This window comes from Piliocolobus tephrosceles, chromosome 18 (assembly GCF_002776525.5).
Source record: "Piliocolobus tephrosceles isolate RC106 chromosome 18, ASM277652v3, whole genome shotgun sequence".
In the NCBI taxonomy this organism is placed as follows: Eukaryota; Metazoa; Chordata; class Mammalia; order Primates; family Cercopithecidae; genus Piliocolobus; species Piliocolobus tephrosceles.
Genome location: NC_045451.1, coordinates 56,007,675 through 56,024,093, shown reverse-complemented (window position 1 = coordinate 56,024,093; position 16,419 = coordinate 56,007,675). Strand labels below are relative to the sequence as shown.

Genomic DNA, 16,419 nt, shown 5'->3' with positions numbered 1-16,419 from the left:
TCAGAAATATAGAAGCTAAAGAAGACCATTTAAAAATGAAAAAGGAAAACGTGCCAATAGCTAAAGTGAGGTCAAGAAAGATCAAGATAGCTAGTTGCCTATTTTACCTCTGCAGGACCTACTACAATATCAAACATGTGGAGAATAAATATTTGTTGAATGATGGAAAACATAATCAGAATCTCACTTTTTAAAAAGTTCACCTGTAGATTAGATTGAGCCTAAATTTGTTCTGTTTAGGAATCCTGCCCTTAAATACTCACTAGCCAAGACTTATTTCACTTCCAAAACTTAGTAAAACCTCCAACTGATCCTTATGTTTTGTTCGAGTATATTTTGGAAAAATATTACTTATCTATTCTTGCTTTTTGTATCTCCTTTGTCTTAAATAAGAAGTGCCAATACAAGAGGGTTGCAGGCGTGAGAGAGGGTTGATAAAAGAACTGCTCACGCCTCAAATTCTAGTTACCACTGCATCTGAGTTTTTCCTCAAACCAGATACCCACGTTGGCCCTGAAAGCCTAAACTGCGTATTAAAGAGAGTTACATATTAAAAAATAACCTATTTTAGATAGCTTAAGTGGTGAACAAACCAGACCACCTTCACTGAAAAGCACAAACCTGAAACCAGCCTAAAGGAATTGCCATAATAAATCATTTCCACAACAGTTCAGAGTATGTATGAGTACATTCATAAAACAATGACTGTGGTACAAGTCTGAGGAGTTTAATGACAAAAAGAAGAAACTTAAAGGAACATTGGGTTCAAGGGAATCAGTCATCATAGGATGAGATACACTTCTAAATATGTGAAAGTAGAATGATAAGTAGGGGAGAAATAACAGTTGAAACAATAGCTACGTGTGTGGAAGGAGGCAACAGAGGGCGGAAAGTTTGAATTTAAAGAGATGGGATACTACGGATGTGAAGGAAGTGTAGTGGACATGCTGGAGTGAAGTGGAGTGCTAATGAAAGCATCAACACAGATGGACTCCACATCTCAGTAGCTCAAGGCAAAGCCTCAGCAATAAACATCAGGGAGGATCACAGAAATCACTAAGGTTACCAGAGGTTGGGAAGAAAAGGGATGAGAAGGGATCAAGGAGTGGGAAATAAATGAATTTATTAACACTGAACTGTATGTACACTCAAAAATAGTAAATATGATAAACTCTGTATATATATTTTACCTCAATAAACAAAGTATGGCCTGAGGGTAAAGACCAGAGAGGCAGAGAGAGAGAGAGAAAATATATATGTTGTTGTCTTATGTTAAGGCCATGTTTTATATGATAGAGTAACTATGATCAACTGTGTTATTAAATAGCATGAGACTCAAAAGTGATATACTTTTTAACAAATGTACCATAAACATTCCCTCATGAGGGAAACATGAGGCTTCAAGTTAAATTAAAAAAAAAAAAAAAAAAATGGCCGGGCACAGTGGCTCACGTCTGTAATCCTAGCACTTTAGGAGGCTGAGGTGGGTGGATCACGAGGTCAGGAGCTCGAGACCATCCTGGCTAACATGGTGAAACCCCGTCTCTACTGAAAATACAAAAAATTAGCCAGGCGTGGTGGTGTGTGCCCGTAGTCCCAGCTACTCGGAAGGCTGAGGCAGGAGAATGGTGTGAACCCGGGAGGCACAGCTTGCAGTGAGCTGAGATCCCGCCACTGCATTCCAGCCTGGGCAACAGAGTGAGACTCCATCTCAAAAAAAAAAAAAAAAGTTCACCTAATTGAGAGTGAACAAACAATGTGGCAATTCTGCAGCCGTTCAAACTACTTACCTGGTCATATCCATAAGGCCTCTGCTGGGGTGGCTGTGGTGGTCCAGGCTGTGTTGGTCTATATCCTCCATACTGCTGACCTTGTCCCTGTGGGTAGTTAGGATACTGAGGACCTGGACCACCCTGTGAAGGACCTGCAAATAATTAACACAACAAAAACCCACATAAAAAGTTAAGTCCCTAGAACTCAGGGAAGGATTTGAACTGGAGAGATGTTACAATATTTTTCTATCTAAACTTAAAAAAGATAGTTTGGTACCTTGATTTCCTTAAATGCTTTCTGAAATAAATCTGGATGGTAATAACAAGAGTAAAAATACTGTAATGCTACTTCACTGTAATTATTGTGCTATGCCCTAGCCATTACAAAATATATTTCAAAATGGGTAAAAAAGACTCAGGGAGTTGTAAAGCAGGTTAACCCTATGATGATAAGAAAATTAATCAATATATCTGGTAGCATTAACCAGTATGAGCAAGAGGAAAAAGAGAAAGCAAGAGGCAGATTCAAAGAAAAATACTGAAATAACTTCTGAATAAAGTGGAGGAATAAATGATATTTACAACTCTATGACTCTAGATTTATATTTGCAATCACCAAAAGTATATGTCTACACTATGCATTGACAAATTACCAAAATATTTTAAAATAGAAACTAAAAACTTGAAAACCCACAGGTTACATGTGAAAAAACTTGATTCAAAAGTTACACTGAGAATTAATCACCTTTAATACTTTATCCATAAAAATGATTACAAATTCCAGAGATGGCAAGGGACTGATTTGGTTTGCTAAACAAGTATATCTGTTTTATAAACTCTACTACTTTCCATTGTAAAGAATGCTTTAAAAAGCATAAGCTGGGCTGGATATAGTGGCTTATGCCTGTAATCCCAGCACTCTGGGAGGCTGAGGTGGGCGGATCACCTGAGGTCAGGAGTTTGAGACCAGGTTGACCAATATAATAAACTCCGTCTCTACTAAAAGTACAAAAATTAGCTGGGTGTGGTGGCACATGACTGTAATCCCAGCTACTCAGGAGGCTGAAAGGAGAATCGCTTGAACCTGGGAAGCAGAGGCTGCAGTGAGCTAAGATCGCAACACTGCACTCCAGCCTAGGCAACAAGAGTGCAACTCCGTTGGAAAAAAACAAAACAAAACAAAACAAACCATAAGCTGAAAACCTTTGACACTTAAATGTTTTTTATCATAGCCATGCAAAACCTGTCATAAAAACACTGATTTCAGAGAAAAGTGTCAAAAGAGAACAAGTTTTCAAGCTTAAATAAATATATCAATCATTTATTTATTATATATTCAATTATTAAAACTTTATTTCTAGTGGAAATAAAGGTTTTTGTGACAATACAAGCCTATAGATAAACAAAACAGAAATTTCTCTTAGGATTCCTGATGTCTAACAAAACAGCATTTAACTATAACATACTTTAACAATAATTAAGCTTTCTTTCACCCTCTCTTACCATTGAAGATATTTTGAAGATATTTCTCTTAAGACAACGAATTGACTTGATTTAGCTGCATTACATCTGTTTCCATGCAAATGCAATAAAACCAGAATACTGTATTTATTCAAAGTATAAATACTAAGTAGTCACAAAATGAAAAGACCGTTTGGGAAGGGCAAGAAAGTTCCTTTATGAAAGACAAAAACCCAGGGAATATTTCTAAAGTCACATCTAGAATTTGGAAATCAGAATTTAACATTTTTAGAAAAATACCTGACTCCCAATATCTGACTGAGTTTCAACAAATATGCTGAGGGGGCAAGAGAATTTCAGTCTGACCTTAGTTCTAAGATTTGCTATCACAGGTACACAGAGATGTCCACAGCAATGGCAGAGTTTAAGTCAATGACTAAAAATAATAAGATATTACCTATGTGAAAAAGAGACCCTGGTTAGGAAGAGGTGGAGTCAGTATTCGTAAGCAGCTACTTTTCTTTCAACAGAGTTATATCTAAAATGGTTATAGTAGCCTAAGAGTTAAGATTGAAATATTAGATCCTCATCATTCCCCACTCTCTATCTAGTAAGTTAGTCAGATATCCAGGTAGTAGGTATTATAAGTGAGTATATAATAGGAAAATATTGCTTCACTTCCCCCAAATTCTGTACAATACATAGCTGCAATAATTCATCCTGATGGATATGTATATTGCTATTTAACTAGGGAATGACAAAAACATTTTCATTATGCATTCTGAATAGATCTCATTTTTACTCAAAAAAAAAAAAATCAATATATCTTAAAAAAACTGTATTGGCCATTAGTTTTTAAAAATAAATTTGCTAAGCAGATTATATACATATGGTCAATAATTATCCAATCATCAGTTTTCCAAGCACACACAAGGCTAGGCACGACACATAGGTCTGATAATTCATTTTTCATGTCTTTTAAATGACTCCACACCTTACCTTTGGTCAATGAACCATCTCCAATTTGTAGTTCTTTTTAAATGGATTACTAGCTTATCTAAGAGCAACATTTTAAACCAACATTTTAATAGTAGACTAGGCTAAAACTGAATTTTCAACTGATAATTCTTGGAAAAGTAAGTATTAAATATCCACTTCCATATTTTAAAACAATCAGCACCACATTTTTGGGGGGATAAAAATAAACTGTACAAAGCTTTACCGTAGCCCTGCTGCTGTCCTGGGTAACCTTGCTGCCCTGGGTACTGCTGCTGCTGGGGTGGATATCCCTGTTGTGGAGGTGGTCCCTGGTATGCATCTTGCTGTTGGCCATACTGTGAATTTCCTACAGGTAATTGGAGAAGAGGAAAAAAAACTGAGAAGTCTGCTTAAGTAACTTTTTTCCCTCTAAGATGCATAGCCAACAACACAAGAACAAAATGAAATGCCATATTGATTTTAGAAGTTAACAAAACAAAGAAAAAACTCAAACCAAACAGAAGGATTTCGGCCAAACAAACTGCAGTTAAAGCCAATTTTGCAAGGTTGAACTGCAGCATTTTCAGCGTCTCTGCCATACGAGCATTACATTTACTGGAACATCACAGTCATAAGATCATGACTATGCTAAATAAAATAAAAAAGACAAAATTAAAGACAGCTACAAGAGCACACACTAGCTACACGAGATCAGCAAGCTGTTTCCTAAAGGCACTATACTTATATGTAAAATTATACAGATGTAAATACACACGAGAAAAAAAGTTGAATGGATTTATGTTCAAATAGAAAATTTCCACTGAGGAAAAAATTATCTTTAATGTTTTAGTCTTTTTATTATTGTTAGAAATGGCAAGTCATGGTTATACATTTTAAATATTTGTAAGGAAATTATTTTGATTGTTTTGGGCTCCCTGCACCTTTCAAGACAGCCAGCAACTAGTATTCTACAAGAGCTTTGCATGGGTAGAAGTTGTCTTATGCAAGAATTTTCATTCCTGTAGAAGGGGATATATATGTGTATGTGTGTGAAGGTATATAGATACCTCCTTCGTAGTAATGTTGTGAGGAATCCTCATAAGGCCTATCGTAGCCTTGTTCAGGATACGACGGTTGCTGATAACCGTAATCATTATGACCTACATCAATTCGACAAGAGACAGGAAGAAACGTTAATGGCCACTGAGTGAAAACCCTAAAAATATTTAAACTTTCAGATAAAATTGAAAAAAAAGGAAAAGAAATGGAACATAAAAAATAATTTCAATTGCATTAGCCAAAGATTTACCAATGTGATTGTTTTCATATTGAGATAACGTGCAATTTTTTTAAAAGCAAAAAGCAGTAGTTTTAGAAACATTACACTTATTGTCTTAAATCTGATAATCCTCATTGAGAGAAAAAAAAAACTATCTCCCATTTTAAAAAAAGAGAATAAAAGTATCTAGGTCTTTCACATGTAAATAACCTAAATTAAATTAGAATGAACAAAGGAAGCAATTATCATATTTTGTCAAACACCTGTTCTGCTGGTCTCCAATTCCACAGCATATGCTAAAAACAATGCAAAATATAAAAGAGCTCCATAAGTTTCTCCCCTGAAAGAAACTGAAAAATTTTCACGTTCTAACATTTATGCTTGCATAAAGTTAAGTATCTCAAAGTATCTTCAGATGCAAAATTATATATCTTAATGCTGCCATTTTGGAAATCTTTAGAAAATATTTCAAGTATCATAAACATACATCTTCATAAAATTAATATTGTGTTGAGAATATATCTTCAGTTTTAAAGCACAATAAATTTTACCTTCAAGATAATTGGACTCTAGTGAAAAATAATAGTCTCACTCTTTTTTTAAGTTTCACTAAGAAAATGTAGGAAATAACCTTTCAGTTATCTAAAATCTAAACTCAATTTTACAAAAATGCCTAATTAAGGACACAGGAATAAAAATTACAAATAAACGTTATTCAGTGCTCTAGTATTCTAATGTTCCCAAGCCACCTCATAAATACCTACATGAAGGGTTGGCAAACTATGGCCTGCAGTCTTAATACGGCCAGTGGCATGTTTTTGTAAACAAAATTTTATTGGAATACAGTCATGCCCATTCATTTCAGTATTGTTCATAGCTGCTTTCATGCTACAATAAGAGTTCAGTAAGACCATATGGCCCACAAAGACTAAAGTATTTATTATCTGGCCCTTTACAGAAAAAGTTTGCCAATTCCTAATCTATATATTTACTAACATAAATATCTGGACATGAGAGAAAAGAGCCAATGTTGTTTACAAATATTAATTGTCGATACAAATAGAATACTCTATGTAAATGTCAGATATAAAGTGATACACACTTATGCAAAAATGATACCCTTCAAATTAAAATCCACTAATAAAATGAAAGAAAGTAACCTTAACGTTTTGATATTTACAAAATAACAAATATATTTTGAACAGAAAGGTTATAATATAATAACACAAATTTCACATTTCAAGAGATAGCCAGGATCAAAATAACAATGTCAAGTTTAACTCTTTAAAATGTAATCAAAAATTTAAAAAATAGAAACAATCATTTATTTTCAGCAGACTTCTCAATACATATAATTTAACTAAGATTTCACCTCTTTAAAATATGTATAGCTTACAACCTTACTAAAGTTTTTAATTAAAAAAAATCTTAATACCATGTTTACATATGAAAAGAAAAACAAAACAAAACAAAAACCAATGTCCTTGAGTACAAATGTACCTTTATGCAGTATTAATAAAAAATGGGCCAGGCGCGGTGGCTCAAGCCTGTAATCCCAGCACTTTGGGAGGCCGAGACGGGCGGATCACGAGGTCAGGAGATCGAGACCATCCTGGCTAACACGGTGAAACCCCGTCTCTACTAAAAAATACAAAAAAAAAACTAGCCGGGCGAGGTAGCGGTCGCCTGTAGTCCCAGCTACTCGGGAGGCTGAGGCAGGAGAATGGCGTAAACCCGGGGGGCGGAGCTTGCAGTGAGCTGAGATCCGGCCACTGCACTCCAGCCTGGGCGATAGAGCGAGACTCCGTCTCAAAAAAAAAAAAAAAGACAGGTGAGATGTTTTTTCAAATATCCTAAATTATATCTTCTTGCTAGCTTACATGGGCTGCTAGTCAATGTCTGCTAGTACTTTAGCTTTAAGTTTCTTAGTTTCTCTGTTCAGTAATTTATATTTACATCAAAGGATCACATATATGAATAAGGCTTTTGGCAAATCCTAACAACCCACATCATTTTGTAATGTATTTTTGAATTATTTTTTTCTTCTACATTGTATTATAAAATTTTCAAGCATACAGAAAAATGGATGAAACTATACTGTGAAAATCTACTTGTATGCTTGGAGTATTGCTATTCAAATTTTCCTAAAGTACTATGCATCTTACTAACCAATTTTTCACAAGCACCTTCTACAAAAAACAAAAAAACCCTAACTAAAAACCTTATTTCCAAATGCCTTTCCCATTCTACTCAATCTCTACACAGCTATATTATGGATATAATTTGGTCTCCCAAATTTTTCTCAAAGGCAAGCACTAATGTAAACCTTAGTTTGTTGAGAAGTATGAAACACTAATTAAAATGATGAGACTTGGAAAAATAACTCAAGAACTATATTCTCTATGTATGTAATGAATACAAGTCAACTAAGGGTGAACTTTATGGTATGTGAATTATATCTTAAAGAAGCTCTTATTAAAAAAAGAGTAAATCAATAAACATAAGCTTTGGCTGAAATCAAACAACCCTAAATATACTACAAAAGGATCCTCTTTTATATAAGGATTCCAATGACAGACTGTGATTCCTGATGGTACTAATGGAACATCTACACAAAACACACTTTGAATTAGATTATAAACTAATGCTATCATTGGTACTTTAGAGTACTGAGGTGTTTCTAAATTTAGAAGAAACAAATTGTTAGCTTCTTCATCCTCATTAAAATGTTTTTATATAACTCTCTACATTAATACTAGGCAGAGATAGAAAGTGGGAAAGTTAACATCAGGAGAGATTACCATCAGGGTAATATTGCTGGTTCATGCCTTCTGGAGGACCTTGTCCACCATGACTGTATTGGTCCCCGTAATAGTCTTCCTGGCCTGAGTACTGCTGTGGTGGGCCTGAAAAATGACAACCAGTCAAGAAATAAATAATGTATTCTCTATGTCATCAAAGGCTTTCTTTCTAATTTGATATTATGAAAGATTATTTCTCAACTATAGATTCCTGTCTCCTGATTTGGCATTTCAGATACCTTTAGCTATTCATATACATACACATACAGATACACACACAGTAGCTCCACATACCACATTTACTAAAATCAATGTTAAGACCATACATGCAATCTCAAAAAATACCAACTCAGAAAAACAAATGCTAACTTCTTAAAAATAGGTTCAAACTGGTAGCAAATTTATTTCCTTTTTATTTTGACACTACAGTGCTGTGAAGTAAAATTGGGTTTATTCCTGATCCTTTATTTAATAATTTTTCAAAAACAAAACAGTATTTTCTGTTGTAAATTAATGAGCTTTCGATATATAATTTTATGATATAATTTTTTCCAGAAAATAACAGATAAAAGAAAGCTGTGTATCAAGAAGTTCTTATCTACTTTGTGACAGCTTTGTACCTAGTAGAACCCTATCATTTGTTTAAAAAAAAAAAAAAAAGAAACAAAAAGTCCTGACTTTGTCTAGATTAAAAGGTCATTAAAATGCACAGCCTTTCAATTACATGAGGTAGCAAATTTTCCAAATGGAATCTTACCCTGTTGAGGAGGTCTATAGGGAGGAATCTGTCTCTGACCCATCATATGATTGCCTTGGTTAACTTGACCCATCATTCCCATAGGTGGCTGCTGTCCTTGGTAATGCTGTCCGCCTCCCTGTGGCATATTGTATTGCTGAGAAGGAGGTTGCTGATGCATCATTGGACCTGAAACAAGACAAAACATTTTATACATAATTTTTTGTATATAACTTTAACATCTCAAGAGAAATAAGATAATCTTTTATCATAAAGTCCCCAAAATATATAACGAAATGCAGTAAAAACTGATCTCAAATAATAAAAATAAGTCTCTGAACTAAAACTCACATGCCTAAAATAATCTGCAAACAAAAGAAAATAACCAGTCCATGGTGGTTAACTTGAAATCCGGCCAGGCACAGGGGCTCATGCCTGTAATCCCAGCACTTTGGGAGGCCGAGGAGGGTGGATCAAGAGGTCAGGAGATCGAGACCATCCTGGCTAACATGATGAAACTCAGTCTCTACTAAAAATACAAAAAATTAGCCGGGCGCGGTGCCAGGTGCCTGTACTCCCAGCTACTTGGGAGGCTGAGGCAGGAGAATGGCATGAACCCGGGAGGCGGAGCCTGCAGTGAGCCAAGATCGCGCCACTGCACTCTAGCCTGGGCAACAGAGGGAGACTCCATCTCAAAACAAACAAACAAACAAACAAATAAACAAAAATCCACTAGAAGATGATTCTTAAGTCATTTTTTAAAACAAAATGATATAATATATGAACATCTTGAATGTATTTTCCATTACACACTATCTAATATTTATCTATACCATCTTTCTTGAGAAGATATCATCCTCATGCTACACTGGGAAATACACCAAAAGTAAACTTTACAAAATCACACAGCAAATCAGCGGTCAAACCAAGGGAAAGAAACCAAATCTCTAGATTTTTACTTTGTTCTCTTTTTCAATACTCACTCATTATGTAATGGTAGACAGGGAAACTATACAAACACTTACTAGAATTTCATAAGTTTTAATTTAGGACAAAATCTTAAAAAGTCTTCTTTCCCTTTCCCAACTACAAGATTTACAACCTAAAAAGACCTCCTTGAAATCAAAAGGCTATAGTGCTTAATATGTTAAAACACACATACATTACATAAAGACTCTCACACCTCTAAAAACACACAGCAGAGACATGCAACAAGCTGTAGGCTAAGAAATCTGAACTAGAGTTTCCAAAGTGAGCAATACTAGGGTAGCCAAACTACTACTGCTATAGTATCACACTGGCAACAGTAAAAACGTATCACAGGAAACAATCAACAATGGCCATAAATTCCCACATTGCCATCTAACAATGTTAAGCAGCTCCTGAGGGGTTTACTGGGCCAAGTTATGGTATGGTGAACTAATCATTTTGCCATTATAACCATTACTATCTCAGAAGTATGGATGAGTCCTTTCCCAACTTGCTGCTTATATAGCTACATACTCCTTCTCCCCTTTGAGTGACTTGGAGAAAATTTAAGTACAAAAGGCAAAATACTAGAGAGCCTGGAAAGGTTTCGCAGATGAAACTGCCCAAATGAGCCAAAGTTCACTATTTAATTACTTAAACAATTAAAAATAAAACAAGCCCACCTCCTGAAATACATTACTGACTTACAACAGCAGCAATGATGTAAACAGAAAGACTTCACATTTCCAATCAGAAGAACTATTTCAGAGCTGTTTTTCTTCTATTTGCCTTTTGTGCTTCTGTTTCTTTTTTCCTTCTTTTCAATTTTATTATCATAAATGTGAATCTAAGCCTCTCAAAAACTCTGGGACCCTTCTTTCAACAAGCAAATACACTCTTAGTAGAGACAAAGTGGCTGGGTGAGAGTAGAGGCAAAGAGAACTTAATACTGAACGTACCCTAAAACACTGCCAGTTACATGCTTTCACAGTCATTTCCTATAAACTCCTAACAACTACCATGGGTAAGGCCCTAATTCTGTATTTTTTTAGCCAAGGAATCTAAAAATCAAGATTACACAGCTAACAGATATAAACTGAGAATAAGACAAACCTCAAATTTGATTTCAAAGCACATGTTTATTCTATTTTTCACTGCCTCTGTTAAAAAATAAGCTATAACAAATTTGTAAGCCAGGCGCGGTGGCTCACATCTGTAATCCCAGCACCTTGGCAGGCTAAGATGGGTGGATCACCTGAGGTCAGGAGTTCGAGACCAGCCTGGCCAATATGGTGAAATCCTGACTCTACTGAAAGTACAAAAATTAGCTGGGCATGGTGGTGCACACCTGTAATTCCAGCTACTCGGGAGGCTGAGGCAGGAGAATCGCTTGAACCCAAGAGGCAGAGGTTGCAGTGAGCTGAGATCATGTCATTGCACTCCAGCCTGGGCAACAAGAGTGAAACTCTGCCTCAAAAACAAAACAAAACATAACACAAAACAAATTCAGTAGTTCCAAAGCAAATAATCTGCAACAAAAAAGTTCCAAAACACTAACTAGTTTAATAGCAGTTATAACTTTCAAATATATGTTGTATACACTAAACTGTTAAACACTAACACTCATATTTAATAGGTAACCTGATCGGACATTTATGTAATTCATTTTCAGTAAATGAAGGTTTTGCCACTTCTACTCCAACACTTTCTAAAGACCTCCTGTCTTAACAGAAGGTAACTATATAACTAAAACCTGTAATATTAGAACCAAAATTAAAAAGTAAGCAAAACCACAGTAGCCAAAAGAAAAAAAAATCTAAAAAGATATATAACAAAACACTAAACCTTGCTCTAAAGGAAAGCAAAGTAATTGTAGCTTAAGCCCTAGATAGAAAAGACCATGCCACTTGTGCTTTATCTTTTGGGACTGTGAGCAATTCCAATCCCAAAGAGCTCAATTACTACTCTTCTTGTACTGTCACTTCTCTCCCTCAGAGGATCCCAACATCCTCTGATCCTGAACATTTCAGGATCAAACCTAAAACCACAGAGAGAATGGAGTCATCTACCACTAACAAAACACAGTACATTTCATAATTTTCCTTGAAGCCTTGTTTATCCATTAAACAAAAAAAAAAATTATGACTTTATGATATCAATTCTGATTGTTTAGGAAGTATATTATTTTCCTTCTTAGAATAATTAAATTATGCTACACTGGCAATGTATATTATCTCTTGAGATACTAATGAAACTAAAAGAAGCAAACTCAAAAGGTTATCCCAAAATGTGTTCTAAAAATTTGTACTGCGGAGTGAAATAGCATTATAAAATGCGTCTTTTATAACTATTTTCTGCAAACAATGGCATCATGCATTACTACAGACTTAAAGGTTATTCTTCATCTTTTACATAAACCATTTTGATGTTAAGACACACTACAAAGCGTGATAATACATATGCAAAGACCCTACTAATATCTTAATTACCTAGAATATATTTTTGTAAGTGTTTTGCAAGGGCATATAACAAATACTTACCATTAGCACATTATTTCTTCCCATTTTGAGTTTTATATTCTAATAGACATTCTATAAAAACAACACTCTTTATTTTAAACACATGTAAAATCCTCCCAAATTACCATATTTTATATTATCGGAATTCTTCGCTCCAATGAGATGGTTAATACTTAATTTTATCTTAAGTCAGTGGTCAAAAAGAAAAAAAAAGAACTTTTTTTGAAGAGTAAGTCAAGGATCAAATTTATTGAGTACCTATTAGGTATAACACCCTAGGCTAGAAGAAATGGTGATATAGAGATGTGATGAGCACTGTCACTGTCTATAGTGACACACAATTAGCTAGACTGAAAAAAATAACTTTTAAATACTTAACTATAAAGAAAACATTGTTTTAATCTGTCAAGAATACTGAATGATGTAATTTTACAAATATTCTACATATATAGAACGTTGATACATATACACATATATTTCACATCTTCAGATGCAAAACAATACACTAAAATTTTATAAAAATTGTATCATTAATCTATGAATTATTTTAAATAATATTGTTTAAAATGACAGCTAACATTTAATGAACACTTACTATGAGCCAAGCACTAAGCTAATAGCTTTATCTGTATTATTTATCTTCCCCAAAGCCCTATGAAACGGGTATTATTATTATCAACTTCTTCACAGACAACAACATTTAAGGCTCACAAACACTAAGGATCTTACCCAAAGCTGTACTGCTAAGAAAGGCTCTAAATTAGTTGCATAGCTACTAAAGGGTCCAAAGCACGTGCTCTTAATCACCATGTGTACTTCCTCTCTAAATTGAAATCATACTTTTCCCATGCCACTATCTCCCATGAAAACAGTTCTGTATAATACATCTCTATCACTGTAATATAAAAATCTTAAAATACAAGAAATTTCTTCACCGCGCCTACCTTTTGTAAGCTTAAGACCATGAAACTCCATAGATAATACCCTCCTCAGGTCTATTTTCACATTCACATTTCATCATTTACTGCTCACATTTTACTACTTGTTCCTTAGCCATTTAATCTCAAACTAATCCAATTACAGCTCTTATTTGGAGTTATTTCTAATAATTTATTTGCAAGAATCCCTGTATTCCAACAAACTCAATTAGCTAACTTACTATCTGCTTAAATAGCTGCTTAAAAAGAATAGGATTCTTTACTTACCTAAATTATACACCTGTCCACATCAAGAATTTTTAGTCGTTAATAGGATGTTTAGACATAATATTAAGGATAAAAGAACAAGAGCAAGAAAGAAAATGTAGGATGACTATCCCAGCTCAGTAAGGTCACTGCAGCCAAGCACAAATTTAGCTGAGTTTCCCAGCACCCAATGAAAAAATGGAACCATGATTCTAGCTAGTAAAGAGAACAGCTCATTAAGAGATACAAAATCTTTCATAACATTAAAACTTTAGAAAAAAATCTCATAAAAGTTTTAAAAGGTATTAAATAGTATCAATTTTGTTATTGCCATTTGTTTCTTTAGTGACAGAGACCATGTTTACACACAGTTATTCACGCTAACCATTTCTTCAAGCTGGTTATTCTCAACTGTGGGCAATTTTGTCCCTCAGGGGACACTGTTATAGCAAGAAGATACCTGTCCAGCTAATCAGTCAACAAATAGGATAAAGCAGTGAAGACAACAAGATACAGTTCTTCAATTCATAGAACTCAGAGTCCAAAGAAAAATAATTAAACACATTTTTTTAAAAATTATGTAATTATAAGTAGTACTGCTTAAAGGATTTTAAGTATATAGGCTACTATACTTACGTGAATTTGCTTAATAATTTAAAATACAGTGAAGAGGTGTTTTTTATTTTATGTTGTATGCTTTTCATATTTTTTAGATTTTCTTTTTTTTTGAGACGGAGTTTCGCTCTGTCTGGAGTGCAGTGGTACAATCTCAGCTCACTGCAACCTCCACCTCCCAGGTTAAGCAATTTTCCTGCCTCAGCCTCCCGAGAAGCTGAGACTACAGGCACACACCACCACATCCAGCTAATTTATGTATTTTTAGTAGAGACGGGGTTTCATTATGTTGGCCAGGTTGGTCTCAAACTCCTGACCTCAGGTGATCCGCCCACCTCAGCGTCCCAAAATGCTGGGATTAGAAGCATGAGCCACCACACCTGGTGAAGATTTTTCAAATTTAACATTAGTTATTTGAATAATCAGAAAAATTTACTTTTTACTAAAATCAGGAAAAAAATCAGAAAAATTTAGTAAATTTACTTAATTGGGATTTCCTATAGCTCCTTTCATCCTGGATGGGGGTTTTGGGTCATGCAGGGGGTAAAGGATCGAGACTGGAGACTGAGATCAACCACATGGACAAGTGATTAATCAAATCTACATAATACAGCCCCAATAAAAACTCTGAACACTGAGGCTAAGGGAAACTCCCCTGGTCAGCAATATACCCTGTGTGTATTATCACACATCTGTGAGAGGAGCACAACATATACTGACTGTCCAAGGAGAGGATAACACAAACTTTGCATTTGTTCTCCACATTTGATCTATCAGCAAATCCATCCTACCTTCAAAATACATGGTAAATATCCCAAAACTGACTACTTCTGATTACCTCCATAGCTATCATACTATTTAAAGCCACCATCATCTCTTACTTAAACACAAGAGCCTTTTAACAGGTCTCCCTATTTCACCCTTGCCCAATTACAGCCCATTTTCTATACAGCTGCCAAAGGCATTTTTTCAAAACCATATATTCAGATCATGTTATTCCAGTGCTCAAAACTTTCCAGCAGTGTATCTCCTTCCACAGAATAAACTCTAAAATCCTTATAGACTAAAAGACTTTCAAGGCCTAGCCTTCAACTATCTCTTGGACCTTATTTCTTATGACTTCCCACCTTCACTCACTCAGCTCCAGTTCGACAGGTCTCCTTGCTATACCTCAAACACACCAAGTATGCTCCAGCGCATACTTGCCATCTGCCTGTGCCACACTCTTTTTCGAGGTATCTGCTCACCACCCTAAAATGGCATACATCCTTATTTTTCTTTTTCCCTTTACTTTGCATATTTCTCTTCATAACACATAACATTATCTGACATATTTGTATCTGAATCCTTAAGATAAACGGAGAGCTTTTAACCTTATAACATTTATATTGTTAGGAACTTACTAGCATTTCCCAAAGTGTCTATAAAACTTTATAGTCTTCACTTTGCAGAGTAGTTATCAGACCATATCAATGACCATGCAAGCTGAAATCATGCAAAATGATCTTAATAATCAGTAGGAAAAAAATCATAATTATTCCATGGCCTTTAAAAATTTATTCAAAACATTGAAAACTCTATTCCTGTCAGTTAAAAAAACATGGGAAAATGAGAAAATACTTAATTCACTGTAATTTTAAACATTAGAAATATTGAGAATTGGCCAGGTGCAGTGGCTCACGCCTGTAATCTTGTACTTTGGGAGGCCAAGGTGGGTGGATCACTTGAGCAGGAGTTCAAGACCAGTCTGGCCAACGCAGTGAAACTCCATCTCTACTAAAAATACAAAAATGTGCTGGACATGGTAGCGTGTGCCTGTAATCTCAACTACTCGGAAAGCTGAGGCAGGAGAACTGAAACACTTGAACCTGGGAAGTGGAGGTTGCAATGAGCCAAGACTGCACCACTGCACTCCAGCCTGGGTGACAGAGGAAGACCCCATCTCGGAAAAAAAAAAAAAAACACTGAGAATTAAAGTGTTTCACTTCTTTGTAAAAATCCTATCAAGAATAATTTGAAAAGTAGTTCCCTTCTCCTAATGGTATACATAACAATTTAGAGTAAGTCTCTCTTCCACAGCTTAGCAAATTGTTATACTCCTTTCT

The 16,419-nt window shown here is 35.0% G+C and overlaps 1 protein-coding gene across 2 annotated transcripts in view; it reads right to left on the bottom strand.

Moving 5' to 3' along the window:
- The window catches only part of SS18 (SS18 subunit of BAF chromatin remodeling complex), a 75,689-nt gene that overhangs the window by 14,638 nt on the left and 44,632 nt on the right, over positions 1-16,419 (bottom strand). The window contains exons 6-10 of one of the 2 annotated variants that reach the window (XM_023207758.1): positions 9,049-9,216; positions 8,292-8,396; positions 5,279-5,371; positions 4,456-4,578; positions 1,791-1,924 (exon numbers count right to left, since the gene is read on the bottom strand). In XM_023207758.1, the coding sequence (XP_023063526.1) occupies positions 1,791-1,924; positions 4,456-4,578; positions 5,279-5,371; positions 8,292-8,396; positions 9,049-9,216 (623 nt within the window). The remainder of the gene's footprint in view (positions 1-1,790; positions 1,925-4,455; positions 4,579-5,278; positions 5,372-8,291; positions 8,397-9,048; positions 9,217-16,419) is intronic. The other variant, XM_023207759.1, reaches the window with a different exon arrangement.